We start from the raw sequence: 13869 nt of genomic DNA, 5'->3' as shown, positions 1-13869 counted from the left end.
CATCCAAATTAGAAAAGATGGTAAAAAATGGCAATAGTCAATGTTGGAGGGGCTGTGGAATGGTAGGCACACTAATATTTTATTGATGGAGCTACGAAATTATACAATCATTTTTGAAAGCAATTTGGAATTATACCAATAAAATGATTAAAATCTCCATACGTTTTGATGAAGAGATTCCATTACTGGGGTTATAGCCCCTGGAAGCAACTGGTAAGAAAAAAAGGTCTAATGTACACCGAGATATTTATAGCATCACTTTTTGTGATAGCAAAGAATTGGAATCAAAACAAAGGCCCATTGACTGGGATAAAGCTTAACACATTGTGTTACCTGAATGTGTTTAATTATTACTAGGCTGTAAGCAATGATGGATGTGATAAATACAAAGAAACATGGAAAGATCTATGTGATCTGACAAAAAATGAAGTATAACCAAGAAAACAATATACACAAAGATTACAAACAATATAACAACACAGAAAAAATTAAAAAAGTATTTAACAAAATTATAAATTTTGCTTATGTAATGGGGATGCACTAGAACCTTTTCCAATGAGTATGAGATGCCTACTCTGTCCACTATTATTCGATGTAATCTTGGAAATACTAGCAACAGCAATAAGACAAAAGCAAGAAATCAAAGTACAAATAAGCTTTGGTTTCTTGGTGTTCTAGACAAACCTAGATCATGGAGATTGTCCTCCCCTCTCTCTCTTTCTCCCTTTCCCTGTCCCTTTCTCTCTGTCTCTTCTCTAACTTCCCTTCTCTCTCTCTCTCTCTCTCTCTCTCTCTCTCTCTCTCTCTCTTTCCTTCTTTCCCTGTTCTCCTTCTCCTCAGGAAGTATCATTATTACAGAGGGTATGGGTATAAGTTGACTTTGATGTGATGGTAAAAAATCTAATTAAGTGGCGAAAAGATTTTGTACTGGGATAAGAGGAAAAGAAGAGGCAGACAAGGATAAACTAGATCACATGAAAAGGAACAAAAACCTAATACAGTAGAGGGAAAGAAGGGAGAGAGATGAGCATTGTTTGAACCTTACTCTAATCAAGTTTGGTACAAAAAGAGAATAACATAATCAGTTAGGTACAGAAATCTAAAACTCACTCTGTAGCAAGTGGGAGGGGAAAGGGAAAAGAAAAGAGAAGGAGTGAATAGAAGGGACTGAAGAAGTAGAAAGGGTAAAGGGAAAGAAAAGGTATGGGGCTAATAGAAGGGAGGGCAGACTGAAAGAGGCAGTGGTTGAAAGCGAAACTCTACCGAAGAGGGAAAGGGAGAAAGGAGAGAGGAAAGCAAAATAGGGAAGGAGGAAATAGAATGGAGAGGAAGACACAGATAGTAATCATAACTGTGAATGTGAATGAGATGAACTCTCTCATAAAATGGAAAAAGATAGATGAGTGGATTATGAGCCACTGTCCTACAATATGTTGTTTACAAGAAACACATTTGAAACAGAGGGATACACACAGAGTAAGGTAAAAGACTGGAGCAGAATATATTATGCTTCAGCTTAATTCAAAAAAGCAGGGATAGCAATCCTGATCTCAGATAAAGCAAAAGCAAAAATAGATCTAGTTAAAAGAGATAAGGAAAGAAACTACATCCTGCTAAAAGGTACCATAGATAATGAAGTAATATCATTACTAAACATATATGCACCAAGTGATATAGCATCCAAATTCTTAAAGGAGAAGTTAAGGGGATACAGGAAGAAACAGACAGTAAAACTGTACTAGTAGGGGACCTCAATCTCTCCCTTTCAGAACTAAATAAATCTAACCAGGAAATAAATAAGAAAGAAGTGAAGGGGATCAATAGCATTTTAGAAAGGTTAAATATAGTTGGCCTCTGGAGAAAACTGAATGAGGACAGAAAGGCATATACAATTTTCGTAGCAGTACATGACACCTACACAGAAACTGACCATGTACTAGGGCATAAAAACCTCACAATCCAATGCAGAAAGGCAGACATATTAAATGCATCCTTTTCAAATCATGATGCATTAAAAATTAGATGTAATAAAGATGAATATTGTGTGAGACACATACTCATGTGTTAATATTTCTCTAGTATTGAGTAAATACTTCAAACATGACTGAAATGAAGAAATATGAAAGGATACCATCAACCCATCTCCTTAATGGAAGTGGGAGATCTACATGTTTCACATGATTTTGGACTTCTTCACTTTGTTGATTAGTTGTACTGATTTTTTTTTCCTACCTCTCCTCCCTCTGTCTCTGTCTCTCTCTGCCTCTGTTTCCCTGTCTCTCTCTGTCTCTGTCTCTCTCTTTCCAAAACCTATTTATTATATGGGATGGTGCTCTGGAAGGGTAAGAAAGAGGGATGGCTTGGAATTTATAATGATTTTTCCAAAAATAAGGACATCAAAAACTTATTTTTACAGTCTTTCAAAGTTGCTTACAGTGCTATCTTCCTTGTATAAATTATTTCATTCTGCATCAGTCCATATTACCCAGGATTTTCTGAAATCCTCCCCCTCATTTCTTATGGTATAATAATATTGCATTACACTCCTGCATTACAATTTATTTAGCCATTCCCCAATCATTTAAGAGGCAATCTACAGTACCCTCTTAGATTATACTTCTTTTCTCTCCCTCTCCCTCCATTTCCATCTCCCTATCAGGATTAGGACATTTATTTCACTGGGAACTTTTTCTGGTAATAGCCTCCCTCATACCCTTCATTCCTTTTTATCCATGCTAATTCCTCTGTTGAGCTTACTATATTTCTATATCTAATTCTTTGTTTGTATTCGAGCCTCTTTTTTGTGGCTCAGTTGAGAGTGCAGTTCATTTGATGCTTCTTGTGTAATTTCTTCATTCATATTTGTATATTCTTCTTACATATCCCATTTCTGAGAAGTAGAAGGTTCAGTTCCCTTCTTCCTTCTTTTGGTGCTGGTGTATTCCTTTCACCTTCTCTTTTGTCTTCCCTTGTAAAATCTTCAGAACAGAATCAATGCACCCTCTTTTTTTTAAATTTAACTCTCATAATACCATTTTGTATACATTAAGATTCTAAGAGGACAGTTGTTTTTATTACTCTATTAGATTTTACAGCCCCTTTTAACTGCTCAAATAAATTTATCTTTTCTTGTTTCTCTTGACTTTTTTGTTGCATTTGTAAGTTTCCACTTAGTTTTGGTCTTTTCTTCAGAAATGTTTAAAAATCTCCTCTCCATTGATTTTTTTTTCTTTTGCAGTTACAATTATTTTCTATTTCTAAGTTGGATTTTTGGTTATTATTGGGTTATAATTTTTTATGGTGGTCTGTATCTTCTTGCTTCTCTCTCCAGCTTTATTTATTAAATTGGTGTTTGTGCCAGGACCATACCTTTCACTTTTCCTTTGGGTGAAGTTGTAAGCCCTGCTTGAGCTTAACCTGCATCACTTGAGTTCCTATGTGGGTCTCTCCTTATAGAGGTCAGATTCCCCCAGATGTTTGAGGTTCAGATTATTGAATCTTCAGAAACCTTTATGGCATGACCAGTTAGAGCACTAGAGATCTCAGGGACTAACAATATGGGCTGTTGTGGTCTGCGTGAGATTGTATTGGCAGGCAAAGTGCCTCAATTACTTCCGTTGTCAGTGTTTTAAGTTTCTGATCACCCTGGGGCTTTCTTGGAAGAGACTTCTACTGTATTTGTCACTAGATACAAGATCTTGTGAGCTACAGTATCTCTGGCAGATGTTTATTCCAGTTGTGGGACTCCTGGCTTGTTTTCCTTAGCTTTGTTTGCTTGGCAGTCCCCCTTTGTATTGCCCATGGGCTATTGCATGTCTTTTTTGTGCAGTTCTTTTGTGGAAAAATAATTTACTGTAGGTGGGAATTGAATTTCTTGATCATTATTTGATCTAGTGCTCTTTTTACATTTTTGCTAGTGTAATGTTGTGGGAGCTTGGTTGCCTGCTTTGATTTAGGCACCCATCTTAGTTGGAAGTTGGATACTTCTGATCTTTAAGCATCCTGACCTCACAGTTTCTTAAACTAATCAACTATTATGAATACAATTCTCCTACCTTTCACCCATCCATTGGAGGTGTTGATAGTCTTTGCATCATCCTCACTAAAAACTGTTCCATCTTCAAAGTACTTAACTCTACAATTCCTCTTTCCAACTATTAGCTCAGGTCCTTTCTTCTCTTTCTCTTTCTAAGCAGAAGCTACTGATAGAACAGAGCACTATTCACTGAATCCTAATAGACCACTTGAAGAGGTAAGAGAACATGGGAAATCTCTACTTAGGGTGTCAGTGAAGAGTCTGTGCCTGTCTATTTCTTACTTACATGATGCCAACCAATCTTGTTCTGCTTATTCTGTTAGATTGACTGTTTAGGCCAATACGTCAGGAAAATGTGGGGTTAGTGAATATGTTCCCCTAAATGAACTGTGTTACAAAATCGCTGTCAGGCTAGAGTCTGTCCGACTGAATGATTTTATTTCTGTTGCTCTTAAATTGCCTCTGTGTGGAATGATTTATTCCCATCTGTCGATGTGTCCTATTTGCCCAAATCATCATATTTGGAATACTTTTCCCTTTAATCCATGAGCTGTTGCTTAGAACTGGGACTTGGTCAGTATCACCTGCATCAAACAACCTGTGTCTGTACAGTGATCATGCATATGAATGTAAGAGGTAAGGATAGACCTTCAAGACCCAAAGAATAGGAACTTTTCCTTTTCCTCACTTTTTTGTTATAAGGGATAGAAACCTGGTCTAAGACTTAGTTTCTTTCAGTTAAATGTGGAGAGGGGGCCCATTTCAATTTCTTCTCTTTCTAGGAAGTACTGAATCTTTTGCCCAGCTATCTTAGGGAATAACCTCAGGCAAATAAATTATTTCTTTACCCCTTTTCCTTCTTCTAATACATTAAAAAAAAAAAACCTGTGGGAGTTGAGATAAGGAAGCTGTAGGATCAAAAGTTTTGCCTGCCTTAGCAAAAGAGACACCTGAATATCATGTAGGTATAGACTATGGTCATGGACTTTCTGAGGTTTAAATTAGCATGCCAGGTATGGTCCAGTTAAATGCTTTCCTTAGGAATAATTCTTTTATCTAAATAAAACATTGCAATTAAAGGAGATGGAAGTTCCAAGCAGGGGACAATAATAAGAAAATAAATTTCCATTTTGGTTTAATTAAAAGAAAGACAAAGCACAAATAAAACACCTGGGTTCAGATATTTGCAAGGGAAATTTCAGTGTAATACATATATACACACACATACACATACACACTTTTATGTATATACACACACATATGCATTTGAAATAATTTAACATTCTGTGATAGAAAAAGTTCAATCTTCAATTTACTTCTGAAAACCTTCTGAAAGGCTAAATTGGGATGCTCAGAGGAATTCAGAACAAAATTATTATTTTTTTCTTTTCGAATGAGGAAAGAAACCGTAAAGACCTGGAGTATATTAAAAAAAAGGACTTTAACTCATTGTTATAGTTTTTTTTTTCTGATGTAGGAATGAGTGAGTGCTGGTGAAAGTGTTCTTGTTTTATCTTTTTTATCTATACGTGATAAAAGTTGTTCAGGGAGAAGAAAAAAGCAGCCCCTAATAAGATTGCAGTTAATTAAAAATGAAATTGGAGCTTTTCGTTAGGAAGCTTCTAAGCTTTCAGTACGTCTGCTATTTGGGCTCAATTGGAACATTAATTCAGTCTACTCCTCATTCTTTCCTCCTAATCTGGTCAGTTAAAAGAAAAAAAAGTAAAATAAAGAAATAACAAGACTCTCTTACTCCCTAAATTTGTTGTAAGAACAGAATTCATGACTTCACAGGGACTCTAGGAATTATATTTTAAAAATCTATTGGTTTGGTGGAAATTATTACTGGGTTGGCTTTCTGCATTGAATTTCACGTTGAAGTGTCTTTGGAAGAGCTTTTCTGTGGATTATTATATATATAGCCAATGTACTTATTAAATACTCAGTATGCATGTATATTGAGTGTGTATAAAATACCTGGGCATGCACATTCCGAAACAAACCCAGGAACTATATAAACAAAATTATAAAATTATAAAAGGCTTTTTTACAAATAAAATCAGATTTAAATCATTAGAGAGATGTTAATTGTTCATGAGTAGGCAGGGCCAATATAATAAAAATGACAATTTTATCCAAACTAATTTATATATTCAATGCAATCCCAATTCAATTACCAAAAATATTTTACTGAATTAGAAAATAAAGTGACAAAATTAATTTTGAAGAACAGAAAATCAAGAATATCAAAAGAACTAATAAAAAATGTAAAGGAAGAGGGTTTAGCAGTATCAGATCTTAAACTATACCATAAGCAGTTATTATCAAAACTATTTGGTACTGGCTAAGAAATTGAAAGGTAGATTAGTGGAACAAAGTAGACAAACAATTTACAGCAGCAAATGAACACAGTAATCTTGTATTTGCAAAGTATAAAGACATGTTTTTGAGATAAAAATTCATTGCTTGGTAAAAATTGTTGAATAAACTCAAAAGCAGTATGTCAGAAACTGGGCATAGACCAGTATCTTAAACCATGTACCAAGATGAGGTCAAAATGGATACATGACACAGATATTAAGAGAGATGTTACATAAAAATTTGAAGAATATGGAACATATTACTTATCAGACTTATGGGTAGATGAACAATTTATAAATGAATAAAAAATAGATCAGAGTGAGGTGGAAAATAGATAATTTTGATTATATTAAATTAAGTTTTTATACAAATAAACCAAAATGTCACCAATATCAGAAGGAAAGCAGAAAATTGGGAGAACACTTTTTGTAGATAATTTCTCAGATAAAGGCCTCATCTCAAATATATAAAGAACTTTGTCAAATCTATAAGAATAGTAATCACTCCCCAATTGACAAATGGTTAAAGAATATCAACAGGCAGTTTTCCAATGAAGAAATCAAAATAATTTATAGTCATGTAAAAAAGCTCTAAATCATTGTTGATTAAAGAATTTTAAAGTAAAACAACCTTAAAATACCATTTTATCTCTATCAGATTGGCTAAAATGATTGAAGGGGAAAGTGACAAATGTTAGGGGGGATGTCAAAAAATTGGGACACTAATTCACTGTTGGTGGCACTGTGAACTGATCCAACCAAGCAAATTGGAAGTATGCCCAAAGAGTTATCAAACTGCCTATATCCTTTGACCCAGCAACAGCACTACTAGGTCTATTTCCAATGATGATTAAATAAAAAGGAAAAAAAATCTTTATGTTCTGAAATATTTATGGCAGCTCTCTTTGTGGTGGCAAAGAACTAGAAATTGCAGGGATGCCCTGTCAATTGTGGGATGACTGAATAAGTTGTGGTGCCATAAGACATGATTTTAGAAAAACATGAATAGATTTGTATGAAATAATGAATAGCAAAATGAGCAGAACCAAGAGAATATAGTCTATGGTAACAACAATATCATTTTAAGAACAACTTTGAATGAACAAGTAATTTTGATTATTATAAATATCCAAATTAACCAAAAAAGATTTATAAAAGAAGACACTATCTGCATTCAGAGAAAGAACATATATATAGAAGTATGTATGGAATGATTTTGTATATGTGTATGTGTGTGTGTGTATGTGTTTTTCTATACACACACATACATTTTTGTGTCTAATGTTAGCCATCTCCAGGGTGGGGAAGGCAAGAAAAAATAGGAAAGAAAAAGAAATTTATTTGATAACTTTATATATTTAAAAGAAATAGCAAGTCGTACATAATAGATTTGCAGTTTCATGTGCAATCATCTTTATTTTTACTCTCCAGTGTTATAGAAATGCTTGTTTTATTTCTTAACTTAAAAATAAAATAAATAAAAATAACAGTAAAAAAAAGCATGCATATAATCATGGAAAAGCCTTTGGGGTAAGACTCTCTGAAGAGTGTTTTCAGGCTATGAGCTTCTTTAGGGCAGTCTTCACATCCTTGTTCCTCAGGCAATAGATGACAGGGTTCAGGGTTGGGGGCACCACTATATAGAACACAGACAACAACAAATCCAGAATTGAGTCAGTGTCCAAAGGTGGGCTTAGATAAGACATGGCTGCAGTTGTAATGAAAAGCGTGAGAACAAAGAGGTGGGGTAGGCAAGTAGAAAAGGCTTTTGACCTACCCTCCAGGGTTGGAATCTTCAGCACAGTTGACAAAATGGAACCATAAGAGATAATAATGGAAATGCAGCAGAGAATCCCTAAACTGAACCCAATAGCTACAGTGACATCGAGTGCAATATGTGTATCAGAGCAAGAGATTCTGAGTAAGGAAGGGACATCACAGAAGAACTGATGTATCTCATTGGCACTACAGAAAGGCAAACTGAATGTGCTAACTGTGTATAGGACCCCAAACAAACCTCCAGTGAGCCAGGAAGCAGCGGCCATCTTTACACAAGCCCCTTTGTTCATGATGACTTCATAGTTCAGGGGCTGGCAGATGGCCACATAACGGTCATAGGACATCATTGTTAGGAGAAAAAGCTCTGATGATGCAAAGGAAATAACTAAAAAAAGCTGTACTATACATTCCAACAGAGAGATGAAATAGCTGTGGCTCAGGGAATTTGCAATGGATTTAGGGACTGTGGTAGAAATTAGGCAAAAATCTAAAAAGGACAAGTTCTTCAGGAAAAAGTACATGGGGGAGTGGAGGTGCTCATCAAGAGAGATGAGGGTGAAGATGAGCAGGTTCCCTAAGAGAGCCATCAGGTAGATCAGCAAGAAGAGCATGGCATGTAAGACCTGAAGCTCCCAAATATTGGAAAAACCCATGAGGAGAAATCCTGTCACCATGGTGAGGTTGGCCATGCTCTGGGAGTTCTCTTGACTTTCTGCACACAGAAAAGAAGCAGCTGTCAAATGATGAGAACAATCAGTGTGCTGAGTAGCATGATATCTTGGTTCAGACCTACACTGTCACCTTGTGTAAATCAGAATCCCTTTGTCTACTTTGGCTTGGTCATTTGCTAAATGAGTAGATGAAACTATATCAAAATATTTTAACTTTATGTCCATTAATTTGGATTTTAAAACAAATGTTAGTAATGACGCATAGATGGTTTCTTTTGAAATCTATTTTACTTCATGCATTTAAACATCTTATTCTGAAGATGACTCCATTGGCTTTATCAGAAAGGGCCAAAGACACAAAACAGGCTAAAAACTTCTTAACTAAATGATTTTAAGGACTCTATTACCTTCCAAAGGCTCTATGTTTCTAGGAAGAGTATCCTTACCTTTAAAAACATGACAATAGTTGTAATACCTCTCTAAATTGTATGATTTTTAAGGATTTGAGCAACTTTTTATTACAAGTATCTTGTGAGGTAGATTTTTCAAACAGTATTATTGCCATTTTGAACAGAAGATACTTAATCCTCAGAGAAGTATTGTGACTTTCTCGTGGTTATATGAGAAATGTCAGACCTTGGATGCTAACATGAGCTTCTGATTCCAAGGCCAACTTGAAAGTTCCTCCAGGTTCCTATACTGAGGCAAACCTGGACTTTTTTTTCACAAACAGCTTTCTTCCTATGCTATCAAGAATAATAGTGATGTAGATTCTCTAACAATTTTAAATGATGTCCACTGCCAGGATAGCTAACCCATATTGATAGCCTCTTTACACCAAAGAAAGGCAGTGGATTTGACACCAACCTGGGCCATTTAATTTTATGCTCTCCCTTAGTCAAAGGGAGCTATTGTGCCACCAGTAACTTAGAACAGCCACCTTGAATTGCAAATCTGTTGTCAACTGGAGGGCTAACTCCCAAATCACCTTTATTTGTGGTATCCTACCGTCTTTGGTAGGAATAGGTAACTATCCCTCTGGATTCTGAGTCATCTTGCCTGAGTTAAAATACCCATCTAGTTAGAGGAAGCTTAGTGGTGCAGTGGATAGACTGCCAGAACTGGAATCTAAAAGACCTGAGTTTAAATCTAGGCTCAGATACTTTCTAGCTGTGGCACTCTGGATAAATCATTTAACTTCTGCTTGCTTCAGTTGCCTCATCTGTAAAACAGGAATAATAATAACACCTACCTCCCAGGATTGTTGTGAAAATAAAATGAGATAATAATCATAAAGCTCTTAGCAAAATGCCTGGAACATAGTAAGCAGCTAAATAAATGTTAGTTATTATTGTTATTGTTATTTATCCCTATAAACTCATGAATTACATCAAAAGGCATATCCAAAGGAACTACTTCTCTCATGAAGGATTTGCAGAAACCAATTTGTGCTTTATTACACAAACAAAAGGAATTACTGATAAGTGTGCTTTAGGAATACTTTTCAATGAAGTTTTATCAGTTATCTTCTGTGTATAAACATTTCTTCTAGACCTCTGTAGTCTAAAAGATGGACAATGTCCAGTCCTAGGCCTTTAGGTACTTCTAGTCTCTCAGGGGTCAAGAAAAATTTCCAAAGAATTTCAATACAAATTGGAATGAAATAAATTCATAAGATCATAAGAGAATTTAGGGAGATGTGAGATTGAGAGTTTACTTCTGACTGGATCAGGGACAGCTTCATGCTATATGCAGCTTTGTATGCACACATACATAAATATGTATCTCTCTCTCCATTTGATGCAGTAATGTGGGTTGTTTGTGTAAGAAAGCACAAGGTTGTTTAAACAGTGGGTTGGATTTCTTCAGGTAGAAATATTTAGGTTGTTGAAGGAGATATTCCATGTTTATTGCTAGGAGATACAGAGAAGCAGGAATGGACAGGAAGTGGGATTTTCTATTTTCTCAACTTATAGGCCTTTTAAAATCTTAACTATTGATTTTAAGAGGTTTACTTTCGATTAAAATTCTGGTACTCTTAGTAAAATGCCCAATTTTTGCATGCATTATTCTTCATGAACCTATTCTTTATCTTCCCTGGTCCCACCAGGCCTTACATCCTTTAGTACTTTCCTTGGTAATCACCCCTATTCTGAACTTTCTTACCTTCCTAATTGGGACCTTATATTTAACCAATTTCCTCTCCTTTTTAATAATTTTCTCCCGTGGCTAATTGAAGATTACACCTAAGAAAACGAATCTTGATTATTCCTACCATCCACTTCCTCTGATCCTACCTAGGTGCTGTGGAATGGAACTGATGACAGTTAAAAATTGTTTTAACTGGGTCCACTGCCAATTTTAGTCATCTGACCTAAACTGGTTCCTCACTTTAGCAAGGCAATCTCTTTTCCTTCTCAAATTGATTTTTGATCACACTTTTCACCATCTCTTCTCCCAAACATATCTTCTTTCCTTGCTACAAAATAAGTGAAGTCTTCATTTCATTCTTCATTTGGGAAAAGAGACCATTTTTGGTAAGATGCTTCTTTTCTCCTTTTTCACTCATAGCTCCTTCATAGTATCCTCCATTCTTTCCTCCTTTACCCTTCTCTGATGAAGGTGAAGATGTCAGGAGGCCTATTTCTGACAAAGGTGAAACTATGATTTTCTGGAACATTTCCCCTCCTTATGACAATGACTCTATTTTTTCCCTCCCTCTACTTTTTCTTTATCTACTGGTTCCTTTCTTGCTTCCTAAACATACTTAAATTTTCCCAACCTTAAAATATCTTCATCAGATCTGACAATCTTTAGCAAACTTTCTTCCCATATATCCCTTCCCTTTCTCAAATTAAATCCAGAACTATTCTGTCTACACTTTGGACTCCACTGCTTGTATGCTAATATTTCCTAAACCCTCTATGATCTGCTTCATGACCTCATTATTCACGTGAAACTATCCTTTACTAAGTCACTAATAATTTATTAATTGATCTGATGGCATTTCCTTAACCCTCATTCTTCTTTACTCCTGTGCAGTATTTGAAACTATTTAATACTTTCTTCTCCTAGTTTTTCTTTTCTGGGTTTTCCTGACTATACCCTCTCTTGGTACTCTTTCTACCCATCTTATGACTTATTGGTATTTTTTCTTGCTAGGTGATACAATATATTTTTCTAATTGTGGGTTGATGCGAAACTTTTGTTTGAATCTCTCTGTATACTTTCTCTTTGTGATCTTATAAGTTAACAGGAGTTTGTTAATCTTCTCTATGATGACCAGCCCCATATCTGTATTTCTGGCATAGTTTCTTTCCTGAGCACCAATGCTGAACCAAAAACCATTGGGCATTTGGAAGTAGATACCTTATAGAGAGCTCAAACTTAACATGTTCAAAAGAGAAATCATTATCTCTATCACCTTCCCCCTCCCCCTCCCCTATTCCAAAAGAGCCCTCTGCTTCTGAAGTTTCTTATTTCTATCAAGGTAGCATTCATTCTTTATATCACCCAGATTCAGAACGTTACTGATCTTCTTGTTCCCTCACTCCCACCTAACACAGAAATCCAATAAGTTTCCACATCCTGTGCCTTTTATCTCCACATCTCTATCTACCATCCGCATTGTCTCTATTCCTTCCATTTAGTCAGCTGCCACCTAATTAGTCTCTGATTGCCTATCACTAGACTCTTTAAATAACCTCGTAATTGAGGGCCCAGTCTCAGGTCTATCCCCACTACAACCCATTCTTCACATAGCTGCCAAACTGGCTTTTCTCAAGCAAAATCAGAGCATGGCATTACCCTACTCACCAAACGTCCAGGGTTCCCCAATCCTTCCAGCATCAAATAAAAACTGCTCTGTTTGGCAATTTTTGGAGAATCAGGACTCAAATTTTCTTCTCAGCCATGTTGCACATGACTCTTCTCTAGGCCACCATAGTCCAGCCCCAAATGCCTTCTTGCTGTTCCTCTTACATGGCATATCATTTCCCATCTCTGAGACTTTGCACTGCTGTTCCCAATGGCTGGCATGCATTTCCTCTTCAGTTCAGTGGCCTAGAGTTCCCACTTTTTCAAGTCTCATCTAAAGACCCCCATTCAGAACCTACTGTCAGTTTATTAGCACAATCCCTGGGGGTTTTTGTGACACTTTAGGATTTAATCATCCTAGACCTGTGACTCATTTTGATTAAAACAAATATTCTAGTATCCATTAGATTAAATTTAAAATTCATTTTTCTTCCACCTGAAAGCCCCCCAAATTTATGTTCTATGGAGAATTATGAATTAATTGCCCACCTCTGCCAAAACAAAATAATCCCAAATGCATAATCCTGTAAGCTCTTTCTCAATTTAACCATCTCCTTGCTTTTTCCTCTGAAATCTCCTGGTATCTGTTTGATATTCATTTTTATATATGTATATCCTGCTCCCTGCCCCCCTAAAATAGTCTATAAAGTCTTTGAAGGCAAGGATTGTTTTGATTTTTGTCTTTGTATCCCTAGAACAATGATTGATTTAAAATAAGAACTTGATAAATACTTGTTGATTGTTTGGAGTCAGCCTTTAAGTGATTTTTCAGTAAAAGGCTTTAAGAGGTCTTGGAAAAGTTAGAGTGCCCCATTATACAATTCCAAACTTCCTGAATTGATTAATTTTACTGTTTTAGACTACCTAAAATTTTACTACCTCTTTAAAGATAGTTAAGTTGGATTGTACTTTAAAATTTTTTTTGCACTTGTTTGAGATCAGGTGTCAGAATGAATATTTAGAAGGAATTGAGAAAGGCTATATAATTTTGAAACTGGAGACAGCATGAATAAAGTTAGTCCTAAGTGGGTAGACTGATAATTGGGGGGAATGGAGCCAATTCTGAAGTCTGACCAGGTAGCAAGGAAGCAACATAAGGGATTTGTACTATTAGAGGGTAGAGAAGAGAAGGTACTAAAATTTAGGAGAGAATAAATTGGAAGTAGGAAGATCTCTAAAGCAATCCTCTTCACCTTTGCCTCAATTT

General features: G+C 35.8%; 1 protein-coding gene and 1 pseudogene across 1 annotated transcript; both read right to left on the bottom strand.

Moving 5' to 3' along the window:
* The window catches only part of LOC114037198, a 91889-nt pseudogene that overhangs the window by 15510 nt on the left and 62510 nt on the right, over window positions 1-13869 (bottom strand).
* Window positions 7950-8864, bottom strand: LOC114038680 (olfactory receptor 14A2-like). Its single transcript, XM_027856058.1, has one exon. It carries the CDS (start codon window positions 8862-8864, stop codon window positions 7950-7952), a length of 915 nt encoding a protein of 304 aa, XP_027711859.1.

The sequence above is a fragment of the Vombatus ursinus genome, unplaced genomic scaffold, assembly GCF_900497805.2.
Source record: "Vombatus ursinus unplaced genomic scaffold, bare-nosed wombat genome assembly UNPS02000582.1, whole genome shotgun sequence".
Classification (NCBI taxonomy): Eukaryota; Metazoa; Chordata; class Mammalia; order Diprotodontia; family Vombatidae; genus Vombatus; species Vombatus ursinus.
This window is presented reverse-complemented; position numbering and strand designations above follow the sequence as displayed.

What these genes read in the sequence shown, in the direction of transcription:
- LOC114038680 (XM_027856058.1), bottom strand. Translation starts at nt 8,864, where the DNA reads ATGGCCAACCTCACCATGGTGACAGGATTTCTCCTCATGGGTTTTTCC.